Below are 25127 nucleotides of genomic sequence, written 5' to 3'. Positions count from 1 at the left end.
TGCGGCTCCTGTGGGCTTTTCTAAGAGGTAGGGGAATTCCCCCATCTCCCGCAAAAGCCCACAGGAGCCACACACCTTTTAAAGAGCGTGCAGCTCCTGCAGTCTTTTCAACTGAGCTTGTGGCGCTGGGGGGGGGGAGGGAGCGCTGCTTTCCCCCCACCACCAGCCTCAAAGACCAGACTCTCCTGGCTTCAGCGAAAGCAACGCAAAGCCCCCGGAGCGCAGGCTTCGGAGGCTTCGCGTTGCTATCGCTGAAGCCAGGGAGCCTGCATTCGCTCCATAGGACGCACACACATTTCCCCTTAATTTTTGGAGGGGGAAAAGTGCGTCCAATAGAGCAAAAAATGTGGTACATAGACTCACCTTCACTCATATGGTTCCCTGTTTTGATAGGAAAAAAATAATATTAAACTGCAGAGGTAGCCAGTGTGTTTGGGTTCCAATTTCCATTAGCCCCAGTCAGCAAGGCCAATGGCCAGGAATGATGCGAACTGGAGTCCAGAATACCTGAGGGCCACTATTTTTGCCTCCCACCCACTGTTATATGGAATGCCATTCTGCCACTTTTGTTGCATTTTTTGTCATAACGTCCTGAAGTACCTTTTGCTATTGTGACAGTTTATGTTATCTTTCAGTGTCCCAAAACTGGACCCCAGTCAAAACCTCTGGTTCAGCCCCTGGTGCCAGGTTAGTTGCTGATTTTTTAAATATTTTTAATTTTTAGTTTAGTTGCTTGTTAACACTAGAGTTGAACCGGAATAAGAAAAGCACAAGTAAAAGATAGTTTAGTCATGTTCTCCGCCAGAGAAACTGCTGATGAAGGTGGAATAATATTTGAAGTGTAAGGACCATTTGTCAGACCCTCCACTGTTCGTGTGACCTTGCCATTCATATATACAGAAGAAGAGTAAAGGAAGGTCTTGCTTTAATAGTACAAAGGGAATATTCCATGCTATGTTGGAGGGGATGCCAGGAAATAGGAAATTATGTTCACATGTGGTGGGGGTGTAAATCTGTACAATTTTGGGGGCAAAGGGTGTTTAAGGAGATAACAGACATCACTAGATTAAAGTCCAGAGGTACAGTAGCATTTTTATCCATTTACAGTGGGGTGGAAGGTTCACAGGCTACGAAGGACTTGCCCACAAACTTATTGGCAGCTGCACGCATTATTATAGCAAGGAATTGGAAGGGGCAAGCAGAATATAAAATGGAAGAATGGTATAAAGCAATGGCGGAGGAAGCCTCTCCGCCACCTGGTGCAGGGTGCCGAAGAGCGGGGTGAACTGCCCGGTGGCACATGTGCAGCGCCCATACAGACTGTGCATGCGCGGCGCACATGCGGACGGCGCACGTGTGGCAGACCGTACAGACGTGCGCACCCTCGGCTGCTCTACAGCTGGGGGAAGGCAGCAGGCCATCTTGTCACCCCCCAGGGTAGCACCCGGGGTGGACCGCCCCCCCTTCGTACACCCCGGTATAAAGAGGTGTGGGATATAGCTATTAATGATAAATTAACATGTGTCGTTAAGGTTAGATGGGGAATACACAGAAGAAATTATTTAAGAAGATATGGATGGTGTTTGTAGAATTTGTACTGTTAAAACAGAAGGGGGTCAAACTATCTCAAGAGGTGTTGAAATTTTGGAAGGTTTGGATAGTTACAATGGAATGATCTCGTTGGTGGGGTGCACATTTTTATTCTTCCTTATTTATGATTTTTGCTTTGTCAAAATAAAAAAAATATTATAAATAAATTAATTCTGCCCTTGGATCTTACTTAGCATGAGGATAGAGGCCATAAAAATGAGTAAGCAAGTCTGTGGGGATTTGTTTTCTGGGTTCTGGGGTGGTGTACAGAAGGATAAGACCCACTTATTGTCTAAACCAAAGGTTGTTTTGGGAAGCCATGAGTTTCTTCTATGCATAGGCAAAAGGCCCTAGGAGCTGAAAAGATGCTGACCAAACATTCTTGAATACAGTGGTCATTCTTCCTATCATAAAAGGTTGATCCCTATATATTCTTTTCCTGACAAAGGGGAGAGCTCTGTTAATGGTGGCACCAAATGGATTCTGAGAAAATACCCTCCTTTGCCATTCCAAATAAACAAGGAAACAAGAGAATATAATTATCTCTGTGACCCATTGAAGCTTGAGCTGGAACAGCGCATAATTTTTGTTTAATTGGGAGTGAAATATTCAACCATATTCAATGGTATCTGAATGCTGCCTTTATGACCTAGTCAACACTCTGTGCCATGTCATGAATGGATGTGACTTTTATTGCCTGGCTAAATATTGCCGAGTCTTCCTTTGAAGGAGAGGAGAAATAGCTTAAAAGGAAAACGGGGGCACTTGAAGGGTCTTCAACTAGTTCTACAGGGAGTTTGATACAATTGTGAGGGTTTGACTTTGGGGAAGGCTAATAGTGTATAATTTTCTTTGATTCCTGGCCATCTATGCATCTATATAGGGTCCTTCTGAGGATAAAATGGGAAGGGGAAGAAACCAAATATACCACTTTGAGGTCCTTGGAGGAAACTTGGGTTAAAAATGTAATAATAAGTAAATAATAAACTGTGAGACCCCCGGGTGTAGGGCGGTATATAAATTCAATAAATAAAAAAAATATGAAATGAAATGGCACATTTTGCTCCTCAAGTGCTTGGCCGAGAATAATTGCTGCTCACCTCAGATGTTTGCTTAACTATATTAAAGGAGTCTTGTTCCCAGTATGGTTTTTTTCCTTCGCTGGATCCATTTTCTCTTCCACTAGTACCACCATAACTGGAATAGCTAAGACCAGCTTATGAAAAATTATTCTTTGCTCACTCAGAGCGCAGTGAGGAACGCTTTGTTCATTAATAACGCTCTGGAGAATGCCCAGGAACCTGAACGTGACAAATTGCCACCAACCTAAAATCATTAGGCAACACAATGCACTAGCGCAAAACACAAGCATGACAAATTACCAGTGGTGATTTTTCCTCAGCCTCCACGAATTCTGATACTTGTGCCAGGCAGGCAAAAGGAAGTAAGCCCCATTGAACTTCACAGGGCTCACTTCTGAGTAGATAAGACTAGCAGGGTTGGGGAACCCTTTTCAGACCCCGGCTTCTTCCACCCTGGGCAACATTGAGGGGGCCAAATTCCTGTGGTGGGTGGGACCAGAAGGAAAAGTAGGAGGAGCAAACAATGTACATATCAACTTTGTGCAGTAGGTGAGCTTCTGCACGCACAAAGAACCACAGAAGTACTGTTTTGGGGGGACAGGGGGCGGGTGGGTATGGAGGACTCCCTGGTCCTGAATGGGGTAACTGTGCCTCTGAAGGACCAGGTGTGCAGCCTGGGAGTCATTTTGGACTCACAGCTGTCCATGGAGGCACAAGTCAACCCTGTGTCCAGGGCAGCTGTTTACCAGCTCCATTTGGTACGCAGGCTGAGACCCTACCTGCCCGCGGACTGTCTCGCCAGAGTGGTGCATGCTCTGGTTATCTCCCGCTTGGACTACTGCCATGCGCTCTACGTGGGGCTACCTTTGAGGGTTACCCGGAAACTACAACTAATCCAGAATGCAGCAGCTACACTGGTGACTGGGAGTGGCTGCTGAGACCATATAACCCGAGTCCTGAAAGACCTACATTGGCTCCCAGTACGTTTCTGGGCACAATTCAAAGTGTTGGTGCCCTAAATGGCCTTGGCCCAGTATAGCTGAAGGAGTGTCTCCATCCCCATAGTTCAGCCCGGACACTGAGGTCCAGCTCCAAGGGCCTTCTGTTGGTTCCCTCCCTGTAAGAAGCGGAGTTACAGGGCCTTCTCAGTAGTAGTGCCTGCCCTATGGAATGCCCTCCCACTAGATGTCAAAGAAATAAACAACTATCTGACTTTTAGAAGACATCTGAATGCAACCCTGTTTAGGGAAACTTTTAATATTTGATGAATTATTGTATTTTAATATTTTGCTGGAAGCCACCCAGAGTGACTGGGGAAACCCAGCCAGATGGGTGGGGTATAAATTATTATCTTCATCACCACCACCACCATCATCTCTGTCCTGCAGCCAGACCAGCAAAAGGCATTATCGGAGCTTGAGGGACACATTCCAGCCAGCCAAAACATGCAAAGAGGGTGCAAAGCACTGGGGATATGGTATAGAGTTTGGGGGCCAGATAGAGTGACTTGGAGGGCCACATTTACCTTCCCCACCAGGCCTGAGATTCTCTGGCCCTGGTGTACAGCATTGAGCTGTAATACCTTTGAACGAAATTCCAGTTAAATTTGGGCATAGGTAGCCCACACAAGAGTTCAGGCTAACCGTCATAGTGTTACTTTGTCTATCAGCAAGTGACAAAGTCTCGTCACTGTCACGATTCATGAAGTTGGGCTATTGATACAAATGCAGATGCGTCAGATTTCAGACACTAAAACTCATGCTAGATATTGATATGATTGCTATCAGAATGCTTCACAGCAGAAATCTTTGGACTGAGTTTATAAATAAATGACAATTAAGTAGTTTTGGATGAAATTCTGCCTTGGCATAAGCGTGCGCAAACACATTATCATGCCTTGCCTTTGCCAAGATTGATTTTGTGTGTTTTTTTCTGTTACTAAACTACTGTAATAAACATAATAAGTTTAAGGAATCGACAAATGTAGTTCCCAGCATAAAAATAATGGGTATTGTTCCAGTTGTATAATCACATTCCTTATGAGTTGGGCAACGAAACAGTTATTGTGATGGAACAAATTATTCAGTATATTTGTATTTACTACAAGGAAAGCAATAATTTGTTCATGGGAGGAAGTGGTGCCTTTTGCTCAAACAAGATTCCTCTCCTCACACACATACATTTTTATCAATTCCCTGTTCCTACTTCAACTCACCCCACATCCCATCCCATCCCATCCCACCTGTTTTTGTTTCTGTTAGGCCTTTTGTGGTTTTATATCTTGATTTTATTCCGTGAACCCCCACGAGACTCCCGGGTATAGGGCAGTATATAAATTCAATAAATAATAATAATAGCCTTATTACACGTCAGCTCACTTGCCTTAGGAGATGTGGTGCTCCTTCAAAATGCAATTATTATTTATTTACAGTAAGGGAACTTGTATACACATTCAGGTCTTTGATATTTGAAAATGTGGCAGCAATGCAATCCTGTACAGGTCTACTCCTGTGTAAGTCCCACTAAGTTCCATGAGGGTTACTTCCAGGTTTGCCTATACAGTAGTACCTCTGGATACGAATGGGATCCGTTCCAGAGCCCCGTTCACATCCTGAAGTAAACATAGCATGCTACTGCGCATGTGCGCAGGTCGTGTTTCACTGCTTCCACGTGTGCGCGTGACGTCGTTTTGAGCATCTGCGCATGCACGAGCAGCAAAACCCGGACATAATGTGCTCCTTTACTTCCGGGTCGCTGAGGAGCGCAACCCAAAAATACTTAACCTGAAGCTACTTCAACCCGAGGTATGACTGTATAGGATTGCATACAAAATAGGCTTTCTGCAGAACATGAATGTCTCCTTACGTGTGGAAGAGCAACCAGGAAGCAAGGTGTTACTGGCACCTCACACAGCTATTTGACAGGTGTATCATATAATAAGTTTCATTGTTCCCATTGCTTTTCATAGTACTATTCAGGGTGGGGACTGGCATAGCAGGTGGGCAAAGCCATGGGTTGTTGGCGCTGCTTTTATTGGGAATTAGTGAGGCCTGTACAGGATTGCATTGCTGACACATTTTCAAATATCAAAGACCTGAATGTGTATACAAGTTCCCTTACTGTAAATAAATAATAATTGCATTTTGAAGGAGCACCAAGTCTCCTAAGGCAAGTGAGCTGAAGTGTAATAAGGCTATTATTATGCATATGCATATGCATATGCATAATAATAATAATAATAATAATAATAATAATAATTTATTATTTATAGCCCCGCCCATCTGGCTGGGTTTCCCCAGCCACTCTGGGCAGCTTCCAACACAATATTAAAATACAGTGGATGCTCGGGTTGCGCACGCGCAGGTTGTGATTCAGCACTTCTGCACATGCGCAAAGCCCGATTTTAGTGCTTCTGCGCATGCACGACCGCCGAAACCCGGAAGTAACCCGTTCCAGTACTTCCGGGTTTCAGCGTGTCCGTAACCAAAAAAAACGCAACCTGAAGTGTCTGTAACCCGAGGTATGAGTGTACAATAATCTATTAAACATTAAAAGCTTCCCTAAACAGGGCTGCCTTCTAAAATTCTGGTAGTTGTTTTTCTCTTTGACATCTGGTGGGAGGGCGCTCCACAGGGTGGGTGCCACTACCAAGAAGGCCCTTTGCCTGGTTCCTTGTAACTTGGCTTCTCGCAGTGAGGGAACCGCCAGAAGGCTCTCGGCGCTGGACCTCAGTGTCTGGGCAGAACGATGGGGGTGGAGACGCTCCTTCAGGTATACTGGGCCAAGGCTGTGTTGGCTGAGCTTCAGAGGTGGTGCTGCTGGGACAGGAGAGAGAAAGTTCAGCCACGACACACAAACAGGGAATGAGGCAGGGAAGTTGCAGCGAGGGAGAGGAGCAAGACGCAGCAGGTATTTGGGAGGAAAGGAAGGAGCATATACAGTGGTACCTTGGTTCTCAAATGCCTTGGTACCCAAGCAACCTGGAACCCAAACACTGCAAACCCGGAAGTAAATGTTCTGGTTTGCAAACTTTTTTGGAACCTGAACGTGCTCCGTTTTGAGTGTTACACTTCCGTTTTGAGTGTTACACGCTGAAGTCTGTCTGTTTTTGCTATTTATTTTGCGTTTTTGTTTTTGCGGCTCTTTGTGTTTTGTTTTTGTGACTGTGTGGAACCCAGTTCAGCTGCTGATGGATTGATTGTGTGACTGCAGTACATTGTTTATTGCTTTCATTTTATGGATCACTGGTCTCGTCAGATAGTAAAATTTATGTTAAATTGCTGTTTTAGGGGTTGTTTTTAAAAGTCTGGAATGGATCAATCCATTTTGCGTTACTTTCTATGGGAAAGTGCGCCTTGGTTTTGGAACGCCTTGGTTTTGGAACGGACTTCCGGAATGGATTAAGCTTAAGAACCAAGGTGCCACTGTATTTGGGAGGAAGGATTGAGCATATAGTGAGTAGACTGGGAAGGGGGAAGTTCAGGAACAGGGTGTGTTGCCAAAACACAGGGAATGCATCACCGGAAAAGAGGACAGAAGAAGGCACCGATTTGCACAAAATCCTGCGTCGGTTCTGATGCATAGATGCAGATTTAGAAATCATTCTGATTTAGTGAAGGGGGAAGATGACCAGTAAGAAACAGAAGAGGAGACATGGCTGAGGGTAAGCCAGTGTGACTCATGGCCACCTTAGTAAGGAAACAAGGGCCTACTGACAGTCCACATAAACTCCTGGTATTCTCGCTCAACTCCTTAGCAGGTACTTGATATAGTTGCTGTGCACTTGAAACCCCTTAGAGTTAATTCAGAGGGTCTGGATGGTAGAGAGCAGAAGGGATCAGCAAAATGGTAAGAGAGAGAGCACTTGACCTCTGCAGACCTGCCGCCAGAGGAGATGACAGTGGTGAGTATTGATAGCAGTTATTTCATGAAAAGCACACTTGCTGCTGTATAGACGCAACTCTCAGGGCTTCCTAGAGTGCAGGTCTAGAGGAGTGGCTAAGTGACTGAGCGGCATGCTTCAGGAAGAATGGCAGGAGAGCACAGTTGCACTCATATTCTGCTGCTCGGCTTCCCAGAGGCACCTAGCTTAGGTGTGATGGCCTGGGAATCAGATTCAGAGGCTGAACCGGAGGAATCCCAGCCTGCACAGGAGTCCCCGCCTCCAGGGCCAGCTGAACTGGGGCAGGGCCTTGATTCTGAAGCTCCTGCACCTGTGCCGGATCCTCAGGAGCAGGCACCAGGTGAATCCACTCTGGCTCTGGAGGTGGTTGAGGACTCAGTGCCTACAGGTGAGTCTCCCCCTGGGTCCAGTAACCCTTCAGCCTCTCCTGAACTGCAGAGGCTCAGGGCAGAGAGGCGAAGGGAACTGGTTTCTCCCAGGAGGAGTGCTTGCCCTAAGGCCAGGAGAGGCGGGTCTCCTGGGGGCCGGGACCGCCCCTGGCCTCAGAGAAGATAAAGGCCAGTCAGCCCGGTCCCAGGTTGCGGGAGCAACGTCGTTGATGAGCTGTTTCGGCCAGCATCCAGTCCTGTTCCCCCAGAGTTCCTGTCCTTGCCCAGTTTCTCGCTGTGGACCCTGCTTTGCCCGAGGAGGACTGTCTGGCGACCCTCAACTCAGGTCCTGGACCTCGCCCCACGGTAACCTCCCCCCTGGACCAGCACATTAGGGTTACCAGACATCCCTGGTTCCGCAAATCTGTCCCTGGAATGTCCCCAGATTTGCAAATCTGTTCCTGGGAAACGTGGCGGTGGCATCCTCAGCAGCCCAGAGCCAGCCTGGTAGCGCAGTTGGCTCTGGCTGGCTTCAGGAGCTGCTCGCTGCCGTGGTGCCCGCCATTCTTCCTCACCGGAAGTCGCCATATGATGTGTTCTGCACAAGACACATCATATGGGGACTTCTGGGAGGCAAACTGGCGAGTGCCACGGCAGCAAGCAGCTCCCGAAGCCAGCCAGAGTCAACTGTGCTACCAGGCTAGCCCTGGACTGCTGACTGCCACTGTTGCTACCACTCCTGAAGGGGAACTGGGGACGTCTGGTGGTACAGATCTGTACCTGATTGATCAGGGGAGGCTCGGGAGTTGTTAGTGGGCGGCCGTTGCCCAATTTTTAAAAAACGCTGTGCATTTACCTTTCACAAGGTGTGAAAGAAGGGCTTTGCACCTTTTTACAATATGTATGTGTACTTGGGCCCGGGATCTTTTGCTTCACCATCCCCACAACTGACTCCCTATTGCTACTCAGCTTTAAAAAAGGGGGGGGTCCCCGGATTCATTTTAAAAAATCTGGTAACCATAATGTAGCTGGCCACTGCGTTCTCTCTGTCTCTGTCTCCATCTTTTTCTGCTTTCCTCTACACACAGGGGAGAGGAGGAGGACCCAGAACAAAGGTGTGCCTGCCCTTATATAGACATTTTAAATTGCCCACCCTGGAGCCCAAGACCACCCCCAGAAACATCATACATACATCACAGAAGGGAGGTAGCCCAAGGCTACCCCCCAGATACATCATACTTACATCACAGAAAAGGCGGTCTACAACAGAAACCTGAGTGCATTGTTTATCTCCTGTCTGGCAAGTTACCTGATTGCCTTATCTGGGTTTTGGTCTTTTGTTGTTATAACTACTTAATTCCTGAATCTAGGTCACAGGTCACAGGCTCACACCCTCTTCATAACTTGAATGTGCCCTGAAGACAGGATTTGTAAGGAAAGAGACAATGGGGAAGTTTTCCACTTTGACCTTGCAGAGAAATATTTGAAGTCAATTTGTTCAGGACCTAATCTGTGGGGTTTCAAACATGTGCTTTATATATATAGTTATGAACATTTAATTTTTTTATATATGACCTTAAATTCTTATGACAGCAGCAATGGCATCTTGCAGAATACACCTGCCCCCCCCAAAAGAGAACAGTCGGGGGGGCAACCTTATATACTTTTGATTTCCATGGCATTTCTAATTCTGTCTGAGTGAGCTGCGAGGCACACTGTTAAATACAAATGATGTTTTAACTTTTCAGATCAGGCCATGCTTTTGCAACGACCGGAGAAATCATCTATATGTTTGGAGGTTGTTCCGACGAAGATGAATATTGCACTGATCTGTTTGCACTGGACACAGGTGTCTTTCATTATTACAGATCATTTCCCTCACTGTATGAATAACTGGGATTTTTTTTTGGGGGGGGGGTTACAAATAGATGAAAGGGAATGCAACAACACTGTACCACTTTTGTTTGTACCTCAGTACAAACTTCTGAGAAAATCAGAGCCAGACTTCAGATGGATCTTTACTCATGAAAATCGGCTTTGAACACACTATAAACCAGGAAGAAACACACAATTTATGGAGATATAAGTAAAAACATGCATTCTGTATCATTATTCAGTAAGAAGTTTGCCTGCTCCCAGTTTCCACTTTTCTGCAAAGGCACCTGGATAACTGATAAGCACTGGGGCATTTGACACTTAATTGTATCAAAATTGCATTATACAATTAATGCAATTAAACTGTATTAAAAATTTAGTGAATCCAGGCCAAATCAATTATACTTCTGTAAAAAGTTAGTTACAGCTAGCCTGTCATATTGATTATAATGGGAACTAAGTATGATTAACTTGGTTTAGTTCCCTTATGTATAACTGTACACCATTTCCTGTTGGCTCACTGGCCATCTCCCTAAAAAGCCATGTTGACTCCTTGGCTTCCACAGAGCTCAGTTTTTCATCATGTCAAATGCTGTGAAATTCTTCATTGCAGTTTTATACCACCCTGACCCTCACCGACTGATGTTGTCAGGACACTAGCTTTTTCAGTGCTTTGCTTTCAGAGATGGTACCGTGTTGCCAGGAAACATTCCAAAAACTAGTCCTTTCTCAGATTGCCTAAAAATAGCTCTGAAATCTTCTCCCTTAATAATGTCAGCCGTTACTAGGCTGATGGTTGCTTCACAAGCCTGCAGTCTCTAATCAAATGCTCCAAAATTTGTGGGCGTAAAATTAGATAATGCAACTTAAGAGTACAATGAGAGATGCAGTGAGACTGAGGGTACGTTCTGTCATATGTGGTGGACCTGTAAAAGGGTAAAGGAGTATTGGGAAATAATTCGTAATGAATTGAAAAAGATGTTTAAAAGTACTTTCCCCAAAAAGCCAGAGTCCTTATTGATGGGGATAATTCAGACGGAAAGTCCCAGGTGTCAAAAAAGGTTATTTATGCACGCCACTACTGCGGCTCATGTTTGGTTAGTCCAAAAATGGAAAATGAGTGAGGTCCCAACTAAAGAAGAATAGCAACTTAAGTTGACAGAATATGCACAGCTTGCAGATTTAACATATAGAACAAGAAGAACCTACGTTTAAAGAAGATTGGAAAATGTTTATTGAATATATGGGGGGGAATTGTGTATATTTGAAAATGAGGGCAGCATTAAGACAGATTCAACAGCGTAAATATGTTTTGATGGATGTAATAATAGAATACTGAATGGTTCAGTTTATATAAAATATGCAGGGATTTATGTTATGCAGAATGAATCGTGGAAAGAGTAGAAGGGAGGGCATTGATATTTTAAGGTTGTTTAAATGAATATTCTAAAATGTAAAACATAAAATGTAATAAAAATTATATCAAAAAGAGTGCTGTTAGGAATGCTTAGAATTCCCTACACTATTTAGTTATTTGGCTGCCCAATAAGTTCCAGTCTGGGACGATGGGAGGTTAGCGCTGTTTTTATAAGAATAAATGGATGGAAATATCGAAGGCAATGAACTGCATTCCCTGATGCAAAAAAACAACAACCCCAGGATGCAATGCAGGTTCTATTTGCTCGTTTTCTTCTCTCCTCTTCCTAAGTATTGTTAACGTGGCAGAAGTGTGATGTCAAGGGAGAAAAGCCCATCGGAAGGACGCAGCACACATTTACAGCTCACCATGATAAGGTAAAAGCCTGTCAGTTTCAATCTTCTGTTTCAAATGATGCTGCATGTTGAGGTCCAAAGCCACCCCCTAAATAAATCACAATTCACACAAAATTTTTAAGGTTTAAGGTTTTTGGCATAATTTGGGCCACAACTTTATTAAAATGCCCAGGGACAGAACTGACTTCCAGATTCCAGCGAAAACCAGTAAGGGGTTTGCCATGTTTTAGTCCGTATCCCCGGCAAGGGGCTAGGGCCGTGCATGCCCCTGGGAGCATGTGGGGAGGGGTGACGTTATGGTGCCCAGCCCCATTCACTCCCCTCTGAATAATAATTTTCTTATTTATACCCCGCCCATCTGGCTGGGTTTCCCCAGCCACACTGGGTGGCTTACAGCACATAAAAAATTGTAAAATGTACATAGTTGTCATACACAGGTGACTGCAATTATTTATCTGTGTATATATATATATACACACAGTGGTACCTCAGGTTACAAACACCTCGGGTTACAAACACTTTGGGTTACAGACTCCACTAACCCGGAAGTAGTACCTCAGGTTAAGAACTTTACCTCAGGATGAGAACAGAAATTGCGCTGCGGCGGCAGCGCGAGGCCCCCATTAGCTAAAGTGGTACCTCAGGTTAAGAACTGTTTCAGGTTGAGAACAGACCTCTGGAACAAATTAAGTTCGTAACCAGAGGTACCACTGTAAATATAAATACAGGGTTCATCCACACTTCCGCATTTGCTGTGCCTAGAAAGCACAGTCCTGGCAGTTTCCTGCTTGACCCACACTTTCTAAGCATGGGTCCGAGGAGTTTTCCCCCTTGCCCCATTCCTTTCCAAGGGAAAACCTGCTCTTTCGTGGTATATCAGAACAAATGGCAATCTAGGGTAAACCCAAATTCCTGTTAGTTCTGATTGAGCACCAAAGAGCAGTTGTTGTTGTTTTCTTCCATCCCCATCCTTCCTCATTGCGCTTCGAATTTCAGCGGTGCTTAGTTATGTGGAATATCGCCATGTCTATGCAGAAAAGCCTCCCTATTGGTTTGCCAGGCCACACCTGTCATTGGGAGTCCTCTGAAATGCAAGGCGAGGCGAGTTGGCCGCAGTCCAATCAATCCCAGAGTGTTTTAGCAGATTGTTAATTAGCAGAAGCCGGCCATTTCCAAGGCAACCAACAGTATTGGTCCGCATGTGTCCTCAGATGTTTCATTGAGGTGTGTAGGGTGAGACAAAGGATTACAGCAGACGTCCAGACATCAACAATGAGAAGGGATCAAGGGATCCCCTGAGTCTACTTTGTAGGATGGAAGTTGTTCATAGCCATCTGCGTTTTCTAACGGTAACTCAGATTAGCAGACAGCTGCTTCTCTGCCCCCAGCAAAAGTGGGCAAATATATGTGTTTGGGAATTATAGGGACAGAACTACCTAAATTGTATAGAAATTTATTTATGTATGCTACTACAGCAGCGAGAATGCTACTTGCCCAAAAGTGGAAAGAATCAGAAGTCCCACCAAAGGAGGAATAGATCCAAAAATTATGGAATATGCAGAAATGGCGAAATTTGCCAGAAGAATAAGAAATCAAGATAACAAACTTTTTATAAAAGAATGGAAATGGTTTATGGAATATTTACAGATAAATTGCAAACCAATAAAAGCATTGGCAGAATTATCGTAATAACCTGCAGTTTCATAAAAGTATATATTTAAAGTAGATAATTAAATGAGCAAATTAAATGAATTTGGATATGCAGAAGATATTTTATAAAAAATATATATTAAGAAACTGCAGAAAGAGGGGGAAGGAAGTCAAACTTCGAAATGTTAAATTGATTGTGAAACTAATGAAATGTATAAACTTAAAAAGTATAAATAAAAACTTTTTTAAAAAGTGGACAAATAACGTTACCAATAAAGTTCAGCATAGGTATTAATGTCAAGCCTCTGCAAGATATTTGGCAGGAAAAGTTTACTGTTATTAAAAAATGGACTTTCTGACTATTCATCGAAAGAAGGCCTTTAATGAGACATGTAAAAAACCCAACTCCAGTAACTATATTTTTGTGTGGATGTTGCCGTAGAGAAGGACAAAGCAAAGATAAAGCTGAGTTATTTATTACTTTTGCTACAGTTTCTTTTGTTCTTCCTTTCAGGACATTTATTTGTTTGGAGGAGCTTCTAAGTCTGAAGATGGGAGTCAAATACCAAGGAATGATATTATGAAATTAAGTTTAGGTGAGATGGGGGAGCAGTGGAAGAATGGGTGGATTAGATAACGTTGTCCTTCGTTGCCTGTTTGAAAGTTACTGATTTTTGAGGTGCATTTTTGCTATGCTATTTGAATACTGCCTTTATCTCTACACTTCAAAACACACCGACTTCTTTCCATTTCGGCCGATCCATTTGTCTGTTGGTTATCCCTTATAATGTTTTTTTCTTTGAATCTGCGCTTCTTTGTTCCCACTTCTGGGGGAGGGAAATGTAGCAACAAAAAATAGTTCCTCCAGCAAAATTTGCTGTGCATTTATAACTTCAGGGTAGTTTCTGATAATTGTTCTTAATTTATCATGTCGCAGGGAAGAGGGGGGAAGAATTCAAGAGTCTTGTGGCACCTTAAAGACTAACATATTTGTTGTGACAGAAGCTTTTCTGGGCAGAAAGTGCTTAGCAAGTGCTTACATGTTACTGCGGAAAATTGTCTGTGTGTGTGTGTGTGTGAGAGAGAGAGAGAGAGAGAGAGAGAGAGAGAGAGAGAGAGAGACCTGGTTCACATAATCAGAGGCAGCCTTCGTATTATGCAGAATGAGGCAGCCACCTGTGACAGCTATGTCTAGAAGTTATTTAATCTTCTATTGTTGCATTATTATTTTTACTGCCAGAGAGCGCTTATGGGAGTTACTGCCTTTGGCATCAGAATAACTTGGGAAAACAAAGATTGACACAAGAACAAGAGAGAAAACAGTTGTTTCTCTCAAAAAGTGCCAAATTTATTTATTGGTACCAGATGCGTTTCGGAAACAATTCTTCCCTTCTTCAGGGGCTGATCTAAGAACTATGATGCATATGCTTTACAGGTTGTGTCATTAACCTGCCACTTTAAAAATGACTGGAGAACAAAGAACGCAAATATCTTTTTGAGGATAATTGTTTCATCCATGTTTGAACTCCGAACATCCCTTTCACACATCGGAATGAAAAGATTTTTTGCTGTCAAAACCGCATACTCCAGCAAAAAGGCTCCGAGGAGTCTAAACCACAAGAACCTCTCAAGTTTAAAAGGAAAAAAAGACTTCTTCACTTAGGAACTCCTTGTGTCAACACTAGAATGTATTCCCAAACCTTCCTTGTGTTGTAAACAAAATCTGCCCTTTTTCCCTTATGGGGTATCCAAGAGCCCGTATAGAGTTCTTACGTGGGTTCCCTATTGGTAGGGAAAAATAACAGAGGCCAACCAGAGAATATTGAGAAGCAAAGCAGCTAGTAATCCTGATCTTTATTGATCTGTTGCAACCATAGCTGTCAACTTACAGATTTGAAAATAAGGGACCAGCAGCCTTGAAAATAAGGGACCAGCAGCCAAAATAAGGGACCTGCAGCCTCACCTGTTCCAGGCACTCCAGTCTTCCTGTCCTCCTGCAGTCTGGTCAAACTCATGCTGGTAGCTTCGAGAACACTCTCCAACCAACTTTGTAACCAGAGGTTCAACTGAATAGAATCTGAATCACATGCACCACAAGGCCTATGCAGCCTCAACTTAAGATGGCTCCCTGGCCTGGCTTTGCACTGCAAAGTTTGCAGCAGCACGTGCAACAAAATGGCGTCCAGCATTCAAAAACCTCCTCAGCTTGCATGGACTAGCCACACACAAGGCATGCAAGCTCCACACCCCAGTCGTTCTTAGACTTCTTATTGGGTGAGCAACACAGCCAAGCAACACAGTTGGAGCCTCCCTCCTCCCTGGCTGGCAGGGAGGGAGGGAGAGGAGCTGCTTCCTTTGAAATTTAAGGGACATAATTTAAGGGACATTTAAGGGACATTCATCAATAAGGGACAGCAGCGGACATGTCGCTGGAATAAGGGACTGTCCCTTCAAATAAGGGACACTTGACAGCTATGGTTGCAACAGGGTGGTCCCCTCACATGCAGGAGAAGGAGGAGCCCAGAACCAAGGTGTGCCTGCCCTTATATAGACATTTTAAATTCCCTGCCCTGGAGCTCAAGACCACCCCTCCATACATCATACATACATCACAGAAGGGGTGTAACCCAAGACCACCACCCCTCAAACATCATACCTACATCACAGAAAAGAGGGTCTACAACAGAAATTTGAATGTTGTTTTTCCTGTCTGCCAGGTTATCTGATAATGTCTTATCAGACTTCCTTTCCTGGTGGTCTTTTCTTGGTAGTCTGACACCCTTTGAAATGGTGATGACTAAATTCCTGTAACAAGGAAGGTTTTTTCACCTCCTCCCTCCTTGCAGAGAAACATTTGGTCATCTTGACAGTCAAAATGGTTTCAGGACTGTCTTCCTGTGCTGCTTCAGACATGTGGTTTATATATTTATGTACGTGTTTGCTTAAAATTCTTATTACACTTGTATTCGCATGAACAAGACACAAGGGTAAACAGAAGGGGAGCAAATTACTGGCTGGCCAGCCTGGACAGCTCAGTTGTTTGCCAAGGTTGCAGGTTTGATTCCAGTATGGGGCAGCTGCATAGTCCTGGATAGCAGGGGGTTGGTCTAAATCAGGCACACCCAACTCTCTAGAGACTGCAATCTATTCCCAGTAAGGTAGAGATAAAGGGAACCATTAGGTTCAGTCGTGGCCAACTCTGGGGTTGCAGCGCTCATCTTGCTTAATTGGCCGAGGGAGCCGGCATACAGCTTCTGGGTCATGTGACCAGCATGACTAAGCTGCTTCTGGTGAACCAGAAACGCCGTTTACCTTCCCGCCGGAGCAGTACCTATATATTTACTTGCACTTTGACGTGCTTTCAAACTGCTAGGTTGGCAGGAGCAGGGACCGAGCAACGGGAGCTCACCCCGTTACGGGGATTCGAACCGCCAACCTTCTGATCGGCAAGTTCTAGGCTCTGTGGTTTAACCCACAGTGCCACCCGCATCCCTTACAGATAATAAAACTGGCAGTGATCTACCCATAGTCATTGCCCATACTTGTTGAGCTTTTTTTAGGAATGATTGACCAGAGTTGTTGAGCTGCTCGCCCGACAGTCCGCTGACCTCCCCCCACTCTGTCACAGATACAGGGAATAAAACCCTTCACAACAGCGCCAGCGGCAGCAATGGGACGTAGTGCCGGGGGCGGGGCATGTCATAATCGCTCAAGAGCAACTGGGCGATCACTGCTTTAACTACCGCAATCAACCAGGAGCACCATGGCGTTCTACCTCTCGATCGCGGTCGACCAGTTGGACATTGTTGGACTAGATGATCCTCAGGGTCTCTTCCAACTCTACAGTTCTGTGATTCTAGGTCTCACATACTCCTTCCTGGTGGATGGACTTGGCTAGATGGCTTCCAAAGCTGGTGGAAACCATGCATCCTACTTTGAGCACCTTGGAGGAAAGATAGAAATGTAATAAAGCGGGTTCTCCTTCATGGAGAGCATGTGTTGCGGTGGGGGCAACCATGACATCCCCTGTTGCTGGGCGGGTTAGTATGGATAGCCACAAATTTGATTAGGCACCTCCAATTGTTGCTGGGGAGAATTTAATGTTGCAAAATTGTTTGATTGATGGAGGTGCTATTTATTCCCTGTTGAGCTGCCTCTTTTCACTGTGCACATCAGATCACCCTCCCTTTATTTAGGGTTTGTTGGTGCTGACCTTGCTTTGCCTGTCCTGGGGTCATCTGCTTTTGTGGCAGGGGCCTGGTAGGAATTTTTACCATTTGGCTGATTGGCTGGTGCCGTTTGGTTTTTTGCCTACTGCGTAGCAAACCGTCAAAACTTGTAAGGTTGTGGTTAGGCATTGGTTAATTTTGGTTGGTGGAGGGGATGTGGTTGGCTGTGCCTGCCCCTCCAATGCTGCTGCTGCAAGGGTATTCCGTTAAAGGAATCCAGGGGCTCGCCATGCTCTTGTCCGCACCCCTATCAAGGGGGCTAGGGCCACTCAAGAGCCCCTGCGAGCATTTGGGGAGAGGTGTGAGCTTGGCGCCCAGCTCTATTCTCTCCCCAAAAATGTTTACCCTTACTGACTTCTGCAGGCTTGCGGTTGTCGGTTCCGCTTTCGGTGTGTATTGCGTATCTCCGGGCAAGCCAAGTTTTAGACATTTTCAACAAAATAAAAGATTGCCCAGGATTTTAACTGATTTTATACCTATTGTTGGTGGGGTTTTTTGTTTGTTTCTTTGTTTTTTACTGTTGCTATGATAATTGCTTTTGTTTCTGATGTTTTTGATCTGTTTTATATTTGTTTTATGGTTCTCTTTTGTGGGCTATTGTGAAAATCTAGATTAATAATAATAATAAAAATTGTGAGTGATCTAAACGATCAATGTCTTAGATCAAGGGGTCAAAATAATGTACTATGTGATTCTTGTTCTCAGCACTCGTAAAGCATTTTGAGAGAACTGACAAATGCAAGATAGTTTATATAGGTGGCAGGTTTATTGCAGTACAGTTGGCTTTCCCCTTCTGTTCCTGAATCTAGCCTATTTAGATTGAAGTTGTGGCTGGCTTTAGTAATTTTAAATTCAGTAACTGCAGTCGGTAAAAAAAAAAGAGGCAATAATCTCTCTCCAATGATCTTTCTTTTTCTTTTTCCACTACCCAAGCACAAATGGAGGATTAACTCATTTTTGTTACAGATCCCTTGTAGCTTTTCTTACAACAATTATACAAAGCTCAGGCATTCAGAGGTTTCTCAGCACTATATTTATAGCACTGAGAGCACCTTCGGCATAATCCACGGGAAAGAATGATTGTTTAGATTATTGCCAGCGAGTTTGCTTTCATTATTATTATTTTCTTTTGTGCCGTTCAGCGCGGATGAAATGGAAGATGCCACTCTACGTAGGAATCCCCCCCGCTTGCAGACGGAACCATGTGGCGTTTATTCTTCATAGCCATGTAAGTGAAAATCATTTTGAAGCCAGGAGCCTGCTATTCTTCGAATTTTACTGCATTTCAGCCTCTCTCAGTGGACGGATCCATAGAGCTTTTCCATCTTTCGAAAGAATGCAGAATACAAGAGAGCACTTAATAATATGCTGAGCTTTGAAATGGAAACAGGTAACGGGGACTGCTAGATCACTCTCAGAAAGTGAGACTGGGTGCATCATATGGGTTTAGTGATTAAGGCTGCAACCCAAATCCCACCTACCTGGGAGTAAGCCCCATTGAATTCAATACTCCTGTCATCTTTTCTCTTTTCAGAGAATCAGCTGTGGGGGATGGGAGCAATCAAGATCAAGGGTGGGATGAGGGAAGTTGACTTGTGCCCAGGGCCGGATTTAGGTTTGATGACGCCCTAAGCTACTGAAGGTAATGGGGCCCTTTATATGTCCAGCTGTCCTTTGTCAACAACAAATCACCACTGTTTTTTGTGTTGAATATATGCTATGTGGTAATTTATGGACCTGATAGGTATCTAAAGCCATTTGCACATGCAGAATGTAGGCACCCTATATATAAAGGTAAAGGTAAAGGTACCCCTGCCCGTACGGGCCAGTCGTGTCCGACTCTGGGGTTGTGCGCCCATCTCACTTAAGAGGCCGGGGGCCAGCGCTGTCCGAAGACACTTCCGGGTCACGTGGCCAGCGTGACAAGCTGCATCTGGCGAGCCAGCGTAGCACACGGAAACGCCGTTTACCTTCCCGCTAGTAAGCGGTCCCTATTTATCTACTTGCACCCGGGGGTGCTTTCGAACTGCTAGGTTGGCAGGCGCTGGGACCGAGCAACGGGAGCGCACCCCGCCGCGGGGATTCGAACCGCCAACCTGACAATCGGCAAGTCCTAGGTGCTGAGGTTTTACCCACAGCGCCACCCGCGTCCCAACAGCGCCACCCGCGTCCCAACCCTATATATAGAAATGAGCAAACCAGTGATATTTTAGGGTTTGGGCTAGCAAGCGGGGCCCATTACTTACATCATAGTAGCCTACACAACACAAAACACTGTTGCTGTATGTGTTAGTTTAAAGCAGAGTCCCGTGCACAGCAGAAGGATGAGGAGTACGTGCTGCATACTCTATATTGCTTTATTTAAAGTTCAAAGCGATTATATTACAGAAAGACATCTTGCCTCTGCCGGAGCAGAGAAATGCATCCTCTCTCCTCGACAGCTCGGAGAGAATCACCAAAGTGAAACTGCAAAGAACAGTGAAAAACAGGAAACCAGTGTACGTCACATCCAGTCTCCCTTTCCCGTGAGAAACTCCAACAGTACAGACTGTGGAATGTAAACACCTGTCTCGTGACAAGCCCTTTCGCTGCACAGTGAAGGAAAGCAGAAACCAACATCCTCCCCCTTTCTGTGAACATCACTGGGCAGCGTGTTCGTACAATATCAGTACAAACCCAACTTTTGCACATAGGTACAGTGTTGATCCCTGGATACAATCTTGGACAATACATCAGCAGGAATTTCATTACCTGGCATATAGGACACCGTTACGAGTCCCTTCTGAATACATTCCCTAGCATGCTGCAACTTTAATTGCAAGTGCTTTGTGCTTTGCTTACAACCTTCAGACTTCAGCAAAGCTAAACATGCTTTGTTGTCCTGGTAAGCCCGGATTGGACATTTGACAGGAATTTTCATATCTTTGCACAATTGTATTAACCATTCACAATCCTTAAGTGAATAAGACAGTGCATTCAGTTCGGCTTCACAAGAACTTAAGTTAACTGTTGTTTGCTTCTTGCATGACCAATCAAACAGACCCTGATTGTACATGTAGCAAACTCCAGACGTACTTTTCCTGTCTGTAGTGTCACTTCCAAAACTTGCATCTGCAAATATCTCAAGACCACCAGACTTTCGATTGTTAAATCTCAGTCTGTAATGCATAGTGCCTTTCAAATACCGCGCTATGCGTTTCAGAGCTTTCCAATCCTTGATACTAGGATTGTTGACTTGTCTGCTTAGCAAATTACAGCTAACAGCAATGTCTGGTCTTGAACATCTGGCAATGAAGTTTAGCTTGCCTAGCACACTTCTGTACAATGTAGTGTCAGAAAATGCTTCTTCAGTGTCATCTATCTGATAACCTGTTGTCATCGGTGTGTCTACAGGGTTAGCATCCATCAGATTTAGTTTGCTTAACACATCAGCAATTTTCCGTGACTGGTGTACTAGAATGTTACCATCTTGATCTCTCTCTATTTCCAGAGATAGGTAGTTGTTTACCTCACCAAGATCTTTCATGTCAAAGTGCTCTTTCAGTTGAGCTAGGGCGTTATTGTACATTGCGACATCTTTCCAAAAGAATAATAAATCATCAACATAAAACAAACAGTACAGTTTCTTCTGCCCCTCCTCTTTGACAAATACACATGGATCAGCTTTCCCTTGCTGAAAACCTAGAGAAAACAATACTTCAGTGAGTTTTGTGTGCCAACACCGTGCACTTTGTTTGAGACCATAAAGGGATTTCTTCAGAGCACAAACAAATCCCTGTTTTACCTGTACGCCATCAGGTGGAAGCATATAAAGTGATTCATCTAGAGATCCATACAGAAAAGCTGTATTAATATCATGGTGACTAATGTGTAGATTTTCCTCTGCAGCTAGCTTGAGCATAAGCCTTATGCTTTCATACCTCACTGTGGGTGAGTAGGTCTCGTGATAGTCTTCACCTGGTACCTGTGCAAAACCTCTGGCTACCAATCTGGCTTTGTGTCTGACTATCTTGCCATTTTGATCTGTCTTCGCTTTGAAGACCCATTTGCTTCCAAGCAGTTTCATTCCTGGAACTACTGGAACTAGCTCCCATGTTTTGTTCCTTTCTAAGGAATCAAGTTCAGCCTTCATGGCATTTAACCATGGCTCAGCTTCCTTTGAATCCAAACCCTGGATTTCTTGGAAACTAGAAGGTTCAAATACCTTCTTGGAGCTTTTAACAGCTGTTACTGCTATCGTAGCAAATTCATCAGCAAATCTCTTTGGAGGTTTGCCTTTTGTGGCTCTCTGTGACCTACGAATTAGCCTTAAGTCTTCAACACTCTCCTCTTCCTTCTTAGGAGAAAAACGACCTATTGTGAACAATGGTTCCTCCAATTCTTGATCAGAGCTTTCAGAGGGTCGCATAGAGGCTTTCGCACTCTTGAAATCCTCTGAATCACCCGATTCAGTTTCAGATTCAGACTCAGAACCTTCATCAGTGGGTGTGGGTTGTTGTGGCTGCTTTTGACTTTCCTCAGTCTCATCACCGTCATCAGGATAACATTGGAAAATTCCCACATTCTCCCCCCACTTTGCATTGTACTCAACACTTCTCGTGAGCTTAATTGCCTTAGAGTCAGTCATCATTATTCTGTAAGACCCTTTCTGATAACCTAGAAAGATACCATGCAATCCACGCTTGTCTAACTTGGAATTTTGTGGTGAATGAACCCACATGTCAGAACCAAAAATTTTCATGTGTTTAATGTATGGCTTCTTGCCAAACATCTTCTCATAGGGGGTACAACCAATCGCTGAAGATAACCTGCGATTGTAACTGTAAACAAAACACGAGAGAGATTCGGCCCAATAACTCTCTGGAAGATTGGCATCATGCAGCAAGGTTTTTAACCCTTGAAGCAATGTCTGATTTGCCCTTTCCGCAAGTCCATTCTGCCATGGCGAGCGAGGACTAGACAAATCGTGTTGAATTCCTTTCTCAGTCAGAAAAGCTTCAAACTGCTGAGAAGTGAATTCTCCCCCGCGATCACTGAAAAGAGTCTTTATCTTCTTACCATGCACATTTTCCAACCAAGCACAGAATTCCTTGAACCTAGGAAAAGCCTCTGATTTCTGCTTGAGATTGTACACAAAAATATATCTGGAAAATGCATCAATGAGAACCATGAAGTACCTATTGCCACCCAAAGAGGGCGCTAGTGGTCCAACCAAATCTGCATGAACAATCTGGTATGGTTCCGTAGCTTGCCTACTAGACACCTTACCTTTCGCAGCCATTTTTACCTTGTTTGCTGCGCATGCTTTGCACTTCATGTGGTACCTGCAGGGTTTAATAGTCATACCTTCAACCAAGGCAGGCATTTTAGATACTGCCTCAAAATGCAAATGACCAAATTTTCTATGAAAATCATGAATACATTCTGCATGCAAACTTTTGTTAGAACCTGCAATGCAACAAGTGTCATCCTGCACAACATCATCATAATACAAAACGAACAAACGATCAACATATTCAGCATGCAATACATAATCATTTTTCTTTGTGATGATGCACTTCCTGTTCTTGAAGGAAACGTCAATGTTCCGCTCATTCAGCTGTCCAACGCTGAGCAGATTATGTTTGGCATCTGGCACGTAAAGCACATTCTGTATCGATAAGTCCAAACTGTGAAGAACAACAGTTCCGTAGCCTTTACTGGGAATTGTGTGGTCATCCGCCTGGTGAATCGCACCTTCCTGCGGTGTAAAAGACACAAACAGTCTCTTATCGTTGCACATGTGGTGGGTCGCCGCTGAATCAACAACGAAGAAAGATCTAGACGTCTTCTGGACCTCTGCAACCTTTGGAGTGAAGCGTGAAACCATAGCCTTGTGCTGCGTTGTCCTTGACACCGGACCTTTGCCTTTGCCTCGGCCTTTTCCGCGCGATGAGCTTTCGCTGCGCTGCTCTGTCTTGGCCCTGGGATATCTGCATTCCCTCTTCATATGGCCTAGACGTCCACACGAGTAGCATTTCACTGCCTTCAAAGCTTTGGCGCCATCTGGTGGTTCCACTGCACTATGGGACGACGTCTGTGAAGACTCCCCCTTGCCCATGCAGCTAGCACCCCGGCGATCTGCTTCATTTAAAATCACGGCAGTAACATAATCCACTGTTAGCTGAGCTGTTGGTTGCACAGCAATCTGGGTTGCAACAGACTCCCAACCTGAACCCAAAGATTGTAGTATCATGAAAGAATACACAGCCTCTGGAAAGTTGAGTCCTCTCTGTTGCAGCTCATGTCTCAGATTTTGCATCTCCATCAGATGTAAACGCACATCTCCACCTTCAGCAAGAGCCATATTATGCAGCTTGTTGAAGTAAAACATAGTGGATCCAGCTTCTGTCCTTAAGTGAGCCTCTCTCAAAGCGTCCCAAATTTCTCTGGCTGAGGTCTTATCACGCAACAGACAGAGCTCTTCCGGGGATACTATCAATGTAAGAGTTCCCCTTGCTTTGGAATCCTTAGCTGCCCATACATCTGTAACTGGAGCTGGGGGGTTGTCTGTAATCACCTCAAACAAACCCTCTTTCCGCAGAATTGCCTCTGCATACAGAACCCAGTCCGCGTAATTCTTCTTATTGAGCTTTGGAATCCCACAAGCATCCTGAAGGGCCATCATGACTCTGGCATTAGCCTTCAGCGTCATATATGCTGCTTTAAATCTTGCTGCGTCACTGCTGCAGCTGCCTTATTCCAAAAGCGCACTTAAAAGTTACTTTCGATTTCCCCAGCATAGTAACTTGTGCCTGGGAGCCTTTTGCCTCTTCCCAGCAAAACGGCTTTAAAGTTAAAAGTCCAGCCATAAGGCCATTAACTAGAAGCTGGCAGGCTGCCCGGAGCAGTAGCACATACCTCATCAATCATCTTGACACGCAGAGCAGATTCCAATCCGATCTGTCCCTCTGCATTCCGATCCCTTGCCGGTACTCCGATTCGACTTCTGGGCCCATAACCACGTGTTAGTTTAAAGCAGAGTCCCGTGCACAGCAGAAGGATGAGGAGTACGTGCTGCATACTCTATATTGCTTTATTTAAAGTTCAAAGCGATTATATTACAGAAAGACATCTTGCCTCTGCCGGAGCAGAGAAATGCATCCTCTCTCCTCGACAGCTCGGAGAGAATCACCAAAGTGAAACTGCAAAGAACAGTGAAAAACAGGAAACCAGTGTACGTCACATCCAGTCTCCCTTTCCCGTGAGAAACTCCAACAGTACAGACTGTGGAATGTAAACACCTGTCTCGTGACAAGCCCTTTCGCTGCACAGTGAAGGAAAGCAGAAACCAACAGTATGTAGGTTTTATTTTATATGTTTTTTACCTTATATTTTGGAAATGTACATCCAGGTGTTTTTTTCTTTAAATTTTTTTGGGGCCCCCAAGAGAGTGGGGCCCTAAGCTATAGCTTGTTTAGCTTATACGTAAATCCGGCACTGCATGTGCCCTGGGTGGCAGATTAAAAGGTAAAGGACCCCTGACAGTTAAGTCCAGTCGCAGACGACTCTAGGGTTGCAGCACTCATCTCGCTTTACAGGCTGAGGGAGCTGGCGTTTGTCCACAGACAGTTTTTCCAGATCATGTGGCCAGCATGACTGAGCCGCTTCTGGTGAA

General features: G+C 44.6%; 1 protein-coding gene across 3 annotated transcripts in view; it reads left to right on the top strand.

The window, feature by feature from the left end:
- Positions 1 to 25127, top strand: part of LOC310744926 (kelch domain-containing protein 3-like) — a 79616-nt gene that overhangs the window by 19331 nt on the left and 35158 nt on the right. For all 3 annotated transcript variants that reach the window (XM_083576956.1, XM_083576957.1, XM_083576958.1), the window contains exons 8-12: positions 636 to 687; positions 9692 to 9792; positions 11527 to 11612; positions 13756 to 13837; positions 18613 to 18698. In XM_083576956.1, the coding sequence (XP_083433082.1) occupies positions 636 to 687; positions 9692 to 9792; positions 11527 to 11612; positions 13756 to 13837; positions 18613 to 18698 (407 nt within the window). The remainder of the gene's footprint in view (positions 1 to 635; positions 688 to 9691; positions 9793 to 11526; positions 11613 to 13755; positions 13838 to 18612; positions 18699 to 25127) is intronic.

The sequence above is a fragment of the Podarcis filfolensis genome (genome assembly GCF_964270895.1).
Source record: "Podarcis filfolensis genome assembly, chromosome: 11".
NCBI lineage: Eukaryota > Metazoa > Chordata > Lepidosauria > Squamata > Lacertidae > Podarcis > Podarcis filfolensis.
This window is presented reverse-complemented; position numbering and strand designations above follow the sequence as displayed.